A 16,345-nucleotide genomic window follows, 5' to 3' on the forward strand; every position below is an offset into this window, starting at 1 on the left:
ACCATAGGAGATTTTGAGTAGCGCATGAAGACAAAATAAAAAGACATTTACTTCCTCTGCAGTGTCAACGTTGGTTTCCAGATCTGGTCATCAAGGACAGAGAAACGATCTAAATCTTTATATTTTTCGGGTTCCCACTGCAACCGTTTGTCTATCCATGTCTGTAACATACAAAAACAACAGGCCTATATACTCAAGATGAACTTATAACTATAACTATAACATACGAAATGTATATGTAAAAATAACTTATTTCGAGCTATTTTTGGAAATTAATTATTCATATTTGTGACCCATCACGTAAGCAGGCCCGGTGCTCGTTCTATGCCTTTATAATCAAAATAAGTTGTATATCATTGGAAAGGATATACATGTATAATACATTAACATTGATGCAGAAACAATGGAAATATGACCAACCAAAGTTGATATTCATTTTGATTAGCGTTTTGTGACGGTTACATAGATCGTATGCAATTGTGCTTTATCTATATACATGTAGTAGTAACGGTCGAAACGTTATCCATAGGCATCAGTGCTTACCCCATCTGGAATAGTTGCATAACATTTCCTAATCAGCTTAAGTTTTTGTTTTCATAGTTAGTCTTCACCGTTCTTCAGAGATGTTTTTATCGTAATGACGAATAACCGACATATTGTACCTCAGGGAATGAAAGGAACAATTAACTTACGTATTCAGCCTTAAAGGATGTTACTATCTGTTCCGTTTTTTCATCCTGAAAGAAATATACATAAAAAAACGTTATTACGTATAACATTTGCCACTTTGAAGGACGGAAGTCTTACACATCGGCAACTGGCAGTAATACACCTTGATTAAAGTCATTTCTAATGTAAATATAAGTGTGGATGAAAAATACAGGTGACTGTTTTAAAGATAGGCAATGTCCCGGTTTGGATACTGCTGTCGAATCTACCAACACATGCTTTCTCAGTTACATTGGAGTATCCATGGCATAACAACATTTGGAACTTCTGCCATTTGGTATTTCTCACTTACCAAGTTGATGATGTTGACAACATATGCCTTTATTTTCAGATTAGTTGTTGGAGCCAACTTCTTGGCGTAGACATTCTCACTCAGGAGTTCATTTTGAAGTTTGAAATTTTGGTCGTCTGCAACACAAATATAACTCACAAAATTGTCATTAGCCTCTACCTGCAATCTAGATTTAATTTACTATAAGCTTATATTACGTGTAATTGCAATCAGAAATGACAGCCATTATTTCCTTGATATCAATACGTCTGTCACCATGGTTACTGGAGGTGTGTCAGACACCCTGTGGTGTTCGATTACATCATGTAACAACTGACAATTAGGAGAGAGCAGGAGGGCTAGTCATTATACACAATGAATGTGTTGGAGTACGAATAAACAGAGCAGTGGTTTGTTAGGCTAGACAACGTGAAGGTAAACAGTATCCATTTCCGTGCAAATGTTACCTTTCTAGTAATTCTTACCTTCACAGTTTGGTCTCTTTGTTGCCCAATAGGCTTCTCCTGTTGTGTTGTTAATAACACATTGTGCTTTATTAGGCGGAGAGTCCTTTTTGAACATGAACCCTGTATCACATGTGTAGGTGATAGTTTCACCTGGCCAGTAGAACTTCAGAATGGGTCTTCTCTTTCCAAACGTGGGGTTGCCGGGATCCTTGCACCCTTTAACTGCAGGGACGAGAAAGAAGGGAAACTCTACTGTAGAGCTATAACGTTATGTACCAGTCTTTCCTGCCGTCATCCTTGATACCTTTGAACCTGTCACATCTTTCTCTGAATAATAATAATAATAACAATGATAATAATAATAAATGTAAGAACAGTCCTGTTCTTAGTTATAGATAAACATAAAATAAGCTGTCATGGATAACCAAATCAGTGTACGTGTTTGTACAATTCCTCCCATCGTCTTCTGTTTGCTGCTGTTTCCCTTAGAAATCTTAACACATGAGTCTCAAGTCTAATGTACTGGTTGAGATGTAGCTTACAGTCGTCTATCAGACTACTGAGGAGGCCTTTGTCCCCCACATTTTCCACATCTTTCTAATGGCCAATTTGATAGTTGTAGCCTTTCTCCTATGTTCTCTGCGATGCCCAGTCTTGAGCCTACCGACTTGCTTTTTCTCCACTCCTCTTCCATGTCCTTCTCCAGACAGATGTGGACCCGCTCTGTCTTACTTGCATTGGCATGTAGTTTCCACTCTGGTAGGACCTTCAAGGCTTCCTCATGAATATTTTCCAGATGGTGACTAGAACTGCTAATGTCAAAATCATCGGCATACTGAGTTTCGGCTGGTATCTTGAGCCTCCTGTCTTGAGTAGGGATGGGTGGGGAGGATCTTCGCAGGTCTCGGAGGGCTGCCTCGTAATAGACATTGAACAGCTGGGGGCTCAAGCTGTCGCCCTGGGGCGAACCGACAGTTGCTTGGAAGTGAGGGGATACTTCTCCCCGTACACGTGCGGCAAGGGTTGTGTCTGACAACAGAGCCTGGATCATTCGTACAGTGTTTTCGTCCTTCACCACATCTCTCAACTTTATCTGACTACCATGTATGAATCTGCCTTGACGACTTACCTTTGCAAGGGATGACGTCGCAGTACTCAAATCCACTTGTGGAGCTAGTGAAGCACCACGGCCTGGTGTCGCCGTGTGCGCCAGGGTTACGACATTTGTTTTCCACAAGGTTTGCCCAGGGGAACGGTGCAGTGAAGGTTGGGTCATCGTCCCATCGGTCACAGTCGACCCCAGACACGGGACCTCTGGCCTCGTCTCCTCTGTAATTGGCACCATTTCCATCGAAGCACTCCTCTACGACGGACAAAAAGTACAAACAAATAATCATAACATAAAATGTCAACATTATCAATTTTCTCAGTTATTACAACAGGCGGCATAGATGCATAAAGGGTTAGAGGTAACCCCATTATCCTTTTTGAGGCCATATGGGCAGTTTAGGGCACGGTATTGGAAGGCGGAGCCCAACCCTCCCCTTCCATCACCTTTTACCTCCCCAAACGAAGCGTTCACAGTGAGGGCAGTCATGTTAAGTGCCTTTCTCAAGGACACAAGATTGGTAGCATGTCAGGATTTAACAGCATGACCTCTGGGTTGTAAACCAAACACTTTGCAGTTACGTATGCCACACGACCCAATGGTATACGTAGCTAATAAGAATAGACCTTTACCTCCCTCTGGAGTTCTTGAAGTATTGACGTTATTGCAGTTGGCATGAGGGAAGATCTCACAGCTGGGGAAGGCTGACCAAGAGTCCAGTTCTCCACAAGAGAACTTCACCTCTTCACACCAGGACCGACAGGGCAGCTGCTGCCTGAGGTTCGGGCTAAAACAAAATAAACAGTCAACGGTTGACACGTTTATGAAGGTTAGACATCCGGGTAAACAATATTCAACTACGATTCAATCTCTACAACTGGATAATAAACGAAGATTTACTTCCGGACGTTTCCAGTGTTCGGTTGTCAATGGTTGATGAATTACGAAACAGCTAGATGGCTGCTATACAAAGATGATTTGTCATTAACGTAAAGGAGCTGGATGCTGGACTCCCAAAACTATCAGATAAAATATGAGAAACAATAAGGAAGTATTTGGGACAAACGCAGGTGTGTCACCCACAACCAAACCAACAGTCACAAGTACGTATTATATATAATAAGTACAGATAAGGACCATGTCACACCATGGCGACCCATATCGACCTTGACCATTTTTCCAAATAACATTACAATCCACACAGAGGTTTTAAGTCATGCTGACCACAGATATCCGGAAACACAAACACACAGACACACACACAGATACACACACACAGATACACACACACAGATACACACACACACACATACACACACACACACATACACACACACACACACAGATACACACACACATATACACACACAAAGACACACCAAAAGCAATACTTTCATTTCCATGGAAACTGATTTAACGTTACCTGGACTCGCAGCGGGGCACAATTGTAGCACACACCAGGTCTCTAACACGGGGGTGACACTTGGAATCTGCGAGGGTGCTGAGGGTGCTGAACGTTGTTGAGTTTTCAACCTGTGCTACCGTGGTGTGGGTGAAGTCCAGTGGGTTGGGAAGTGTCATATTTTGGTACTCAATTTCCCTGCACATCGTCAAAGACGATGGAATATCTTGGCATGCTGAATAAAAGTAAAATATAATGAACGATGTACCGTTACCATAGAACAAGCCATGTAACGTTACCGTATACCAAGTCTTCCAGTAAACAATTCTGAAGATTACGCCAAATAGTAGATACTCAAGCACTGGATATGATTTTGAAAACGGTCAGACGTTTCAGGTAGCATTACCTTCCGTCATAGACTCGGGGTCTAAGTCACTTTTTGGTTTGGTTTGGTTTTAATTAGAATCTCCGTTAGTGACTGATACGTCACTATTCCAGAGTCCGGAAGAATTCTGGAGTTCTGAAGTTTTCAAAACCATATCCAGCTGATTGTCAGTAACTGCTATTCGTTAGTTGAAGATTTATTTAATTGATTGAAAGTTCCATGTTGAAATGCTTCAGTTATGATACTCAAATAAGAATCTGTACCCACCACATCTGCTCACCTCCTCGTCACTGCCGTCCATGCAGTCATTGTTTCCGTCACACCGTTTCCAGGCGTCTATACAGGTCATACCATCAGCACACCGGTACTGGCCGACCGCACACTCAGCAAACACTGGCAATCAAAATACATTATCTATCGTACATATGACTTAATAGACGGTGACCTTGTATGTGGCAATGCCTTGATACAAGTTATATAACACCACTAGCCGTGGCTTTAGATTCGGCTAGTGGTGTTATGTTGACAAATATTTTGATCATTGACAACAAAATGTACAACAAAATGTACAACAACATTTACCGATCAGCATCAATCTTATAGATACCAAATATAGCAAAAATGTGTCGCGACGTTGTGAAAAAATGAAACACAAGAGAATCAATATTCTATATTTCAAGATGTTAAGATATTTTACACGGAACTACTTAATATGTACTTAACGTTCTATAAAAGGATTAAAACGTAATGCAGCGCAATTACACCTTTATCTTCAACTGTATAGTTGGCCTGAAATCCTTTCAGGTTTATGGAAAAGTCGGTTACTAGTTTAACAGTCATGGAGCTTCCAGTTGACGTCACAGGATCGGGGATTCTACTCCCGGTCAGCTGAGCTGAGGGGCACAAAACAGTTCGTGACATGTGTAAGTTATTTCATAGATAACATGACATTGGAGTTTGATTTAAAAAATCCTTTGAGCGTGTCTATAGCTGCCAAAATTTCGTTCCCTTTTTCAAGACATGATTTGTGGCTGCAATTTGATATGACCGACCTCCATGTTTTGCTGATTATAGTTTACATTATATTACTTACCTCTTTTGTATGTTCGCTATAAGTATTGTATGACAAGCAAGAACAACCATTCTATGTACCAATTGTACCCACCAAGGCTAGCACACCTCGTGTAACTACATGTATTTGCGGATTGAGCAAGTTTCGTAGTTACTGCAACGTTTTAAAACAGCCGCAAATCGTGCTCAGACAGTTACAGAAGAATCGTTGGCTTCTCACTTATCTGAAATGTGGAATCAGTTGTGTTTCCGTCATACACATCCACCCAGTCAAAGCGGTCCTCAAGGTCGAACTCCGCGAAGGTCAGTTTAATGACCTTGGGTGGGGTGACGGAGATCTCGTACCGGCAGGTCAGATCGTTAGGGTAGTTGTTTGGGTAGTTCGGGCTGGTGAAGGTCCCGGTGTCAGCAGTTAGGCTCTCGCAAACTGACATAAGACATTAAGGAAAGAAATAAGATACGAAAAATATAAGAATGGTTTATCTAACATTGATATAACAAACAACACATCACTCTTGCAGTCGTAGGACTGAATTGCGGTGAGCATTTACATGGATACAATTATCATACGCACTACTATAAAGTAGTATATAGTATAAAGGGTTAAAAAGTGGGAAATTATCCCATTCTATTATTTACAATAAGGTTAATACATGTAGTAAATGATGATTACCATATAACTAACATGATACATACTGATAACTGCTGTGTCCCAAACGGTACCCGTCCCGTTCTGTGCCCATTCAGGCACGGAATGGCACACAGTCTGACTGTCCAGGTCTGTGCCCGGAAGCGCTGTCAATCACTATGATTGACGGGACAGTGATAAATAATTATTTACGCTTATGTTTCCGAATAAGGCTTGATTTTGGGAGATGTTGTGAGAGTTTGTTTCGAGAGTTGGGGAAGTTTGGCAGTTTAGCGAACCTTTTCTGTGCCAGGTATCCAGAGGAACTGAATGAGAGAACATATACAGTCTTTTCAGTTATTGGTTTGCTTAAAACCATGTCGAACTGTATAGTAACTTCTATTTCTCATCCATGGCTAAGTTTATTTATGAGGCAAGAAAAGGACAACAAATGTTAATCTTAACAGTTATCTTTATTGCAAGATAATACAATATGCATGCAGATAGTGCAGATAGGAGATTTATCAAATTTGAATGCAGATTAAACACTATTTTGTCCTTTTTAAATCCCACTATATGATTTTTATCCATAAAATTGTTCATGAAAGACAGACTTAAGCACGTCAATAGTGCATCCCACTTAGATAATTACAAAATACAAAATGTATACATCATGTATAAAACATCAAAACGGCAAGCTACACCTTGATCAAGTCTCCAAGCCATTCAGTTCGTTGTGTCAGACCTCAGTGCACGATCTGGGGCAAAGCTGGACAGTCCTCAAGTATCCAAGAACGTGCTTTTGCCCAGGCACAGTTCTGGATACACGTGGACTATCCAGGACTGTGCCTATATGACATCCTTTCCGTGTCAAAATATCGTATCGTGAATTCGTCCACGATATACGGACGTATTTTCCGGTTAAATTTATATTGTTTTACGCATACGATATCGTCTCGGAACAAAATATTGCTATACTCAATTATACGCGGCAAATTTCACTTTGCTAAGGTATCGTTGTAAGGCGTACTTAAAATTATCGCAATCAGGTATATGATATCGCAATTCAGACGATTTTTATACGGTATCGATCTGGCATGTACATCCAATGTCTTAATCTTTTCTGATGACAAAGCGATCTTTTGTATGTTCCAGTAATGTACCTGTTCTGTAGTCGACACAGGCCGGACAGTCACAGTGGGCCGCAGTGATGCCGCACCAGTTGTGCGGGGAGCAGCATGGGTGAATCCCGTCAGGGTCGCATTCAGCAGGGTTACCGTCTTCAGCAAGGTAGCCCTGCCCGCAACGCTCGTCATCACGCCACTTCTTAGGACCTGTAAGGAAAAAATGCAGTAAGCAACGATTAGTCGTATATGGACAAGCAAAAGACAACCATGGCTAGATAGTGCTTTAATTGAAGCATCGTAGATGCATTTACTTTTTGTTTCCTTTTTTTATACAATGACGACAGTACTTGTTAGAACGATACCTTAGCAAAGTGCATTTTGCTGAGTATAATGGAGTATAGCGATATTTTTGTTCCGAGGTGATATCGTATACTTAAAACGATATCGCTCTGATGGAAAATTACGTATATCGTAGACTTTTTTACGCTATGTTAAGGGACGTTTTTAGATACGATATTTTGACACGGAAATGATGCCCCAGTGCCTGGGCATGGTTCTGGATAAAGCCGTCTTTTATCCAGAACCGTGCTTGGTGATTAAATAATATAGTCTTGGATATTATATCATCGTTGTACTAAAACATCCGTCTGTTTGTGCAACATTAACTTTAAGTCTGTAAATGATCCCCGCCAAGCTTGAAATGTATTTTAATGAGCGAGAATTGCGCTGATCCTTCCTCATCCCAGGGACCCAAATAACAAAGATGGCGGGGCTGCAGGAAAAAACACGTTGGACAGATCCTCACCTAAAACACTAAGCTTCACCCCAAAGCACAGTATGGGGTAAGGGCCCCTGTGTGTCCATAACTGTGCGCAATTGGGCACACTTATACCCGCCTCACATTATATACGATCTTCGGACGTACTTCGCGATCGCAGGAAGGTCGGCTGATTTTAAGATCTTAAGATGGTCTTGCGTATTTTTGGCCCAAAATCTGCCCCCCTCACATATAAGCGAGCCTCTTGCGATCGACGGTGAATAAATCTATGATAATGACCCTTCCATGACCTCTTGCGCGCGGACAAGGGAACACAAAACGTTCCTCAAAAAAGGCAAGAGATCAATAAATGCTGCTTATTTTGTTGTCGGAATCTTTTTAACCAATGAATAGAATGCGCGGGCATAACAGAAATGACACAACAAAGGAATGTATGTCATAAAGCCAGCCTACATACTGCCACAGGGGCCACAACGTTATAATTACCCTCACATTCCCAGAAATTCAATATTTGTAAACAATCGGAAGTCGGGTGAACGTCGCCCGAACGTCGCCCGACTAACGGGAGTTCGCCATCCGATTTGCGTTCGATGATTAATAACTATGTCTGTGGTCGCCTATCGGTCTTCAATCGTTGGATTGACGCAAGACTATTGACCGATACCCTTGCGAGGTACGCACAATTTGCACGCACGATCTGCGACTCGGTAACGAGCTCTGCGATCTCGGAGATCTCCTGCGACTTGTCGCTTATGTTAAGAACATGTTTCGCTGCACCGCGACCGTCGTAAGACTTCTGAAAATTGCCGGCGATCCCTAAAAATCGCAAGATGATCGTGAGAACACCGGACGTCTTACTCACGAAAATGTCATTTAGAGCTCGTAAACTAGTCTTTCGATCGAATCGCGCCTAATGTGAGGCGGGTATTATGGACAGTCCCTGCATATCCAAGAACGTGATTTTGCCCCAGGCACGGTTCTGGACACGCGGGGACTGTCCCAAACCGTGCCCAAAGAATGGTTCGGGGCACAACAGCTAACTCACGAATTAGTGCAATAATTTGGGTATTTACAGTATATGTGAATTCTAAAATCATAAAGGATAATTGTACATATTTCGCCAAAACACAAGCAGTTACTCAAGAAACTGGATATTATTTAAAAAACGACGTTTCAGGTAGCATCCTTGAATGCTATTTGGCGTGTCGTATTACCTGGATTTCATACCTTCGTCAGTGTATCAAAGAAATACAGTGTATGATGTTTGCACATGTTTGATGACATACATGATATTCGCAAGGCCTGCCAGTCCTGATGTGCTAAGTGTAATTCAACATCAAATCTAAGTTAATCATGAATACATTTTATGATGAAAATAATAAGAAAAACAATAATCATAACTACATGAATGTATTTTTTCAAGCTACTCCCGTACTAAAGGTCAAGTCCTTTGGCCTTGATATCGTAGTAAAAGTGATCAAATATATATAGGAGGCGGGGAGAAAGGAAAAGTACCGTAATATACATTTGTAATAAAGATCTTATAATAATAATAAAATAAATACCTTATCAGTTGTCCCAACACACCTTATATCAAACTAGAGTTCCACGAACACATACCTTTGCCAAATAAACCAGGTTTGTTATGTAGAATGATGTCTGTAGACAAATGCGTTACTCATTTCATTTTCTTTATAATTAAATGTTTGGAGTTGGTTTATAAAATTTCGGCATTTATTATGCAAATTAGATCCCAATTTACAATTAATTGATATCAAATTGTATCAAGCATTACTTAAGCTATCAGCATACCAAAAATCATGATGATCCTTTGATCCATTCTTGACTTATTCTCTTTCAAAGTCTTTAAATACACCTCTTACTCTCTTCCCTCTTTCTCAGTTACATATGTGACAACTTTGATGAAAGTACTATAATGGAATGCAGTGGATTTATGAACTTTTCCTAATCAATTATGCAAATTAGCTGTTAACTTGCATAATAAGTATCACATTATATAAGTCTTCAATTAGGCTATCTACATGCCGAAAATCATGACGATCCGTCAACACGTTAATATTTTCTCATTAATTATACAAATGAGATCATCATTTGCATGATAAATATGTATTGACATTTCTTTCTTTCTCAGCTACATATGTGACAAGTTTTAAAGCCCTATCATGGAATGTAGTGAATTTATAAAATATCCTCATTAATTATGCAAATTAGCTGTTGATTTGCATAATTGTTATCTCATTATGTAGGTCTTCACTTACGCTACCTACATACAAAAAAACATGATGATCCGTCAACATGTTCATATTTTCTCATTAATTATGCAAATGAGGTCATCATTTGCATAATTGATATCTGTCGACATTTCTCTCCTTCCCAGCTACATATGTGACAAGTTTGAAAGTCCTATCATGGAATGTAGTGGATTTATAATTTTTCCTCATTAATTATGCAAATTAGCTGCTGATTTGCATAATTAGTATACCATTATGTAAGTCATCACTCATTCTATCTACATACCAAAAATCATGACGATCCGTCAACACGTTGTAGAGTTATTCTCATCCAAAATTTGAAAGGAAACCGGCGCCTGCAGTTCCAAACTCACAGCACTTACTCTCTGCCTCGAGGGCTATCTACCACTCAAAAATCATGATCACAGCATGTCCAGAACACGAGATATCAAAAATTGAGGTTCTGCTGCAGTACCTTAGCAAGCCGCTAGGGGGCCCATTATCGAACTTGACCTTCGTTTTTCCGACCCCTACCCACCTACTAAATATTATCGGGATCCATCCAAGACTTCTTGAGTTATGCTGTTAACAGACAGACAGACAGACACACACACAGACTCACAAGCCCAAAACATAACCTTAGCCATTCTGGCAAAGGTAAGAAAGGTAATAATCTTGCGCTATGCCTTTCTCACCAGGAGAAAGGACAGAGATGACAACATAGAGAGAATGGAGCAAAGTTACTTACGTGTTTGGGAGGAGACGCCATTGTAGAACAGGCACCATGCCACCACGCCAACCCACGCTGGTAGTGTTCTCATAATGTGTGCTATTTAAGGGTAATAGAAAAAAATGTTCATTACAATACCAGCGTGAAATTTAACTAATCCAATGCATTAGGCCACAGCAAGTACATTTTATGGATGACATCCGCGCGCTCATTAATTTTTGCCTGATTTAAAAAAAAAAACAAGATTTTTTTTCTTCTTCGGAGATGGTCAACATGACAAGAAAGTACCAAAATGGGAAAGTACGTTGTGTTGGAGCCCAATGATTGTACTTGTAGAAGTGACATTAGCGAGATAGGCATGATTGTAGTTACCTCCATGAAATGTCATGGAATGGAGGTTATATTTTCTGTTATGTGTCTCTGTCTGTGTAGATGATTACTCAAGAACGGCTGGATGGATTGGTTTCATACTTGTTGTGTTGGTGGGGTGTGATGAAAGCTCGAATCGATGAGATTTTGGGAGCCGTATCTGTCGTTATAATCGATGTAATAATAGCAGAAATCACCCCTATATCGTGCTTTATGTGTTTGTTAATGGGCTTAGCTCCAAGCAGATGGTGAGGTGACAGCTGTTTGGGGAACCCCGAGTTTTTTTTAATATGATAATTAGTTTTATTTATGTCTGCTTAGGATATCATGGAGATGTGAAGCGTAAGTATAATTGTAAGAAGTTGAGGTACATTTAACGATAATGCTTAACAGGTATGGATGTCTCACATACTGTACTGCTGATTTGAGTGACATGGTGATTAAAATGCCATTAGGTCCTCTCATCTGGGTTGGGTGTCAGAAGTTTTATGGGCGACACAGATGTTCTGATTTTGTTACGATAAGGGACAGTTGTTAGTTGTCTCTTTCGTAGCCAATGGTACTTGTTTTTTAGCAGACGGGGTTGGCGCCAAGTATTCATCTTACAGTTGGTGTAGGGCTGTCAGAGGAAAGTGTGCATCTCGTTTTTGTACCGTGTGAACAGCTGATGTTATGACATATTGGTGGAAAATCAAATCACCATCTGACTAAAGTTGGCCACATCCCTTCTTCTTTCTGAGTTTCCCAACTTCCTCCCACCACACCGCTCTGAGGCACATAGTCGAACCTCAATAATGCTGACAACCTTAGACATTTCAAATGCCAAACATCAAGCTTAAGGAACACCACGCTACCATATGCCGTCGACCTCTTAAACGCACATTACACAATTAAGTGTCACATTTTGATAATTACTAATCAGATGGACATCTGTGTCATTAAATAAATACACCACTACTTTCCCATAACATTTATATTATATAACCATTATTCTCAAATACAACCGACTATAAACATACATACCATCCACAAAAAAGCAATAAATATTTCAAGGAGGTATGAGGTCCCCGAACTCTAGTTATAGAAGTGAAACCAGCTGGATAGTCTGAAAAGTGGCACCACTATGGAAGTCATAAGTGAAGTTGCCAACTTGGTAAGTGATACCAGTCTACCACATTAGTGTCACATTTACTACACTAGTTCACTTCTTTAGTACAGGCATGAATGATTTATCGTCAGTACTACCATGTTTTGTCACCTTAACTCTTCTTACAACATTTATGGTGTCTATTTTGAAAATTTAGCCATTTGTTTTTTTTTACCCATCTTGTTTTTTTTCGCCCTATCTCACTATTTTTGCAGTCTGCAGAGGATGTCATCCATAAAATTTACTTGCTGTGGCCTTACTATGATTTCGGTGTTTTACGACTGTATACTTTAATGGCCTCCAAGAGGACTGATCAGGCGTATCCAACAATGCATTGCGGTTTCCGGTCTACGCCAGATATATACGTTGGAATGGAAGTTCTATTTCATTCGAAACTATGTCGGCGCTCCAGACGGACATAAAAGTGGTGGCTCCCGACTTTTCGTCCTGTAAGCACAATTTGTCAGGTTGTACCGTATCGATAACTCACTATTCCTGACATGTGAATACTTACAAGTTTATATTGTGCCTGTCAACCTGCAGTGCTGCTAATTTTTTCTGGTAACCTCAAATTCATGACAGAGACACCGGGCTACGGACAAACAACAAACGTGCCAGCTCACAAAAAAAAAATCTAGAACAGGTGTTCTATTGTTCTGCTCTTTTCTTCCATGTGCCAACACAGGACTCTGATCCGTGCTCTATCAATATATTTCATCATCGAAAATCTGCATACATAAACATTAGTGTCTACATACAATAGACTTTAGTCACTAGGTGGATACGTGGGATCTCTGATTTAAAACTAGTGACATTTCCAGAGCTGTTTTTCTGGCTGGTGAACATCTCAACTAGGGCATATCATTTACGTGTGGTTTGCCGGGTCCCGGGCTGATAAGAGCACAAAAATACGGCATGGCCGAGTCGTCCATGGTCAAGCTGCCACAAAACCGGTTGTACATAGCCTAAAATGTGCCATGCGTCCGAAAATCACAAAAATGGTTATTTCTTGAAGCTACACGGCAGGGAGATATCCACACCGACAGTGAACAACCGTGTGGATAACTCAGCGAGAGCCCCTGTTGGGGCACGACACCCCCTTCGATCCCCCGAATCTTAAATTTCTCAGCAAAATGTGGGGACCTTAGATTACCGTGGCACCCAACGCAAGCTGAGACATCATAGTACATGTTGAACATACTGAAAACCTAAGGTCCCCACGATTTTCAGTAACCGAGGCGAAGATTCGGGAGCATCATGAAATCTTGATGTTTACGTATTGCTTTTCGAAGACAAAATACCCAAATCTAACGTATAGAATAACTGTTGTTTCCCAAGGAACACCTAAATGGAATATTCATTGCCTCTACGAAGACACTAAAAAAACTGACTCCTAAAACTGCACAGCCACGGAGCAGAAAGCCCTAAAAGTGGACAAGGCTGGAAATCACATTCAGCCACACATGGCAAACAACCGGAAGTCAGGGGTCAAAGGTAAGAATGCATTTTGGGTAACCCCTGATCCCTCCTCTGATGAGCTCCTTATGTGATCAGGTCGCAATGATTTCAACATTTAGAGTATACGTATACAAGGCAAGAAACTGTCGTTTTTATGTTGTTTTTCTGGCTTTCATAAGGAACAAGAAAGAATTTTTGCTGTCACACTTTACGTAGTAAACGACTAATTAACGTTACTGTTGTCCAATGCTTTCTACCTTATCTATTTAACCTGGTGTAAGAAATCTCGCCACTCTTTAAATGTCCTTACGTACTCCAATTGATATCTAGACGATGTAGATCATTTCGAAGAAAAAACAAAAAGTGTAGTCTTGCATGTAACAAATGTTTAAAGTAACATTTGGTATGACTGTCTATTATACAGTGTAAATAACTAATGCGTGGCAGAAAAAGAAGCTGTTATTTTTTGGGGATATTGTTAATGGAGAAAACGTCCCAAACAATAAGGTAGGCTGAAAAATGAGCTGATTTATTTTTATAACCTAAAATCGCTATTTTGCACATTTGAGAACGGTGTACGCGTGTTTGACATCAAACTACCAGCGGCCGATTAGAAAGAGATTTAGTCAAGCTACACAGGCAGTTCTGAAGAAAGCAGTAGGCAGAGCACACACCTGCAAAATGGGTCTAAAATGTTGACATAACGTAAATGTCAGGAGTCGGTGTACCCTTGCGCCATGCAGGCAAATTATGAATACCTCGACGGGCACGCATGAGGAATTCTCCAAGCAGATACTTTGCTTGGGTGGGACGGGGGAGGGGTCTAAGTGGCCGCGATTTCTTACCGCTGCTTACAGTACTACTTCTAGCACACACACACACACACACACACACACACACACACACACACTCATACACACACACACACACACACACACACACACACACACACCGAAACCTCTGCTTGGAGAATACTAATGAGTTCTGTGTCAGTCTCCTATTCCACTCAATCTTAGTTAAACCAAACATTACATATCCATAGTTTGTTTAGACCCTAATAGTATGTACTTTTGCACTTAGAACCTCGGGGGACGGAAGGTTCGGTGGAAAGTGCATTTTAAATGACATTGTATACATGTTACGATAGCAACCTTCTCATTAGAGCGAGTAGTGCGTGCGCATGCAATAGAGTCTGACATAAAAGGCACCCAGGCATGTTCACCGTGACAGGTGCCTTTGTGTGCTGATAGTTTCAAAGGTGATTTCTACTTGTATCGTATTTCAAAGTCTCAGCCGCTCCCATATATACACTCATCAACACAAAAAGCCATTATATATGGTATTTTTTCAATTGCTTAGTATTCTTTGGCACAAAAGTACATCTTCAAGTTTGTCATCACTCACTGGTGTAAACTGACCGTGGTGATTCATGTCTCCATGACAACTGTCTGTAAGATGTTCTACGTCTCGTTTAGAACAGACATGTCTCCCAGGATGACTCCTTTGCCTTGTTTAGAGCATGCCTGTGTCTCTTCAAGTAAAAGTTAGGGGAATGAGGTTGTGTAATCTTCCTAAAGCCCCCTTTAAGCTGGCTTTATAATCCATGCGGACGCCGGCCGAATTTGTAGATAATCAGAGCTCTTCGAGTTTCAAAATCGCCCGAGTACCGGCTGTATTTTTCACTGAAAATCTTTCACCTTTACAAATGGACGGAGCCCGTCCGACGTCCGGCCAACACAACTGATTTTAATTTTTTATTGAGATTGAACTATGTCTAGAACATGGGCGTAGTCAGAACTGACTAACCTTGTAAAAAGCCAGCATTTGTATAAACTTTAATTTCTGAGTTGCGGAAAATATGTAAAACATGAGTGAAGTGGACGGGCACACTGAAATCAATAATATCAATAGCAATGTGGTGATGCACCAATCCAAAAACTATCATAAGAGCCACAAAGTGAGCAGACCAGTCTGATTCAGGATAATACAATAATTTTGACAAAGTGGAAATCGGGCGAACCTCGGGTTACAGACTGGAAGCCTTCAGATATGAAGAATGTACATCTATCTTACACATCCAAACCTATAACCAAGGCAGAAATCGGGCAAATCTCGGGCGAACCTCGGACGAAGCCTGACAAAGACCGTCCGAGTTTCAGACTGGAAGCCTTCAGACATGAAGAATTTATGATCTCACACATCCAAAGCATTAGCAAAAAATAAATAGGATGTACTGTCTTGGTGTCAATTGCCTTTAATTTTGAAAGGTACGCAGCATTCTTTGAAAAGTTCATACATTCGTCTTTATTATCCTATATTACGGGCCAAACTGTCTACTAAAGATGAAAGCCCCAAACAAAGGCACGTGTTCAACACAGGTGTCAAATTGATTAGGTGACAGTTAAAAGTCTGCCGGAGCCCTC

At 40.6% G+C, this 16,345-nt stretch overlaps 2 protein-coding genes across 2 annotated transcripts; both read right to left on the reverse strand.

Moving 5' to 3' along the window:
* Nucleotides 1-1,471: 1,471 nt before the first annotated feature.
* On the reverse strand, nt 1,472-4,207 carry LOC118409127 (plasminogen-like). The gene is made up of 5 exons (XM_035809995.1): nt 3,999-4,207; nt 3,208-3,362; nt 2,597-2,830; nt 2,140-2,379; nt 1,472-1,689 (listed from the first exon to the last, which is right to left on the reverse strand). Exons 1-5 carry the CDS (start codon nt 4,181-4,183, stop codon nt 1,472-1,474), a joined length of 1,032 nt encoding a protein of 343 aa, XP_035665888.1. The 5' UTR covers nt 4,184-4,207.
* Nucleotides 4,208-5,627: 1,420 nt separating this feature from the next.
* On the reverse strand, nt 5,628-11,201 carry LOC118409128 (membrane frizzled-related protein-like). The gene is made up of 3 exons (XM_035809996.1): nt 10,967-11,201; nt 7,225-7,395; nt 5,628-5,860 (listed from the first exon to the last, which is right to left on the reverse strand). Exons 1-3 carry the CDS (start codon nt 11,037-11,039, stop codon nt 5,628-5,630), a joined length of 477 nt encoding a protein of 158 aa, XP_035665889.1. The 5' UTR covers nt 11,040-11,201.
* Between the last annotated feature and the right edge of the window lie 5,144 nt (nt 11,202-16,345).

This window comes from Branchiostoma floridae, chromosome 2 (assembly GCF_000003815.2).
Source record: "Branchiostoma floridae strain S238N-H82 chromosome 2, Bfl_VNyyK, whole genome shotgun sequence".
In the NCBI taxonomy this organism is placed as follows: Eukaryota; Metazoa; Chordata; class Leptocardii; order Amphioxiformes; family Branchiostomatidae; genus Branchiostoma; species Branchiostoma floridae.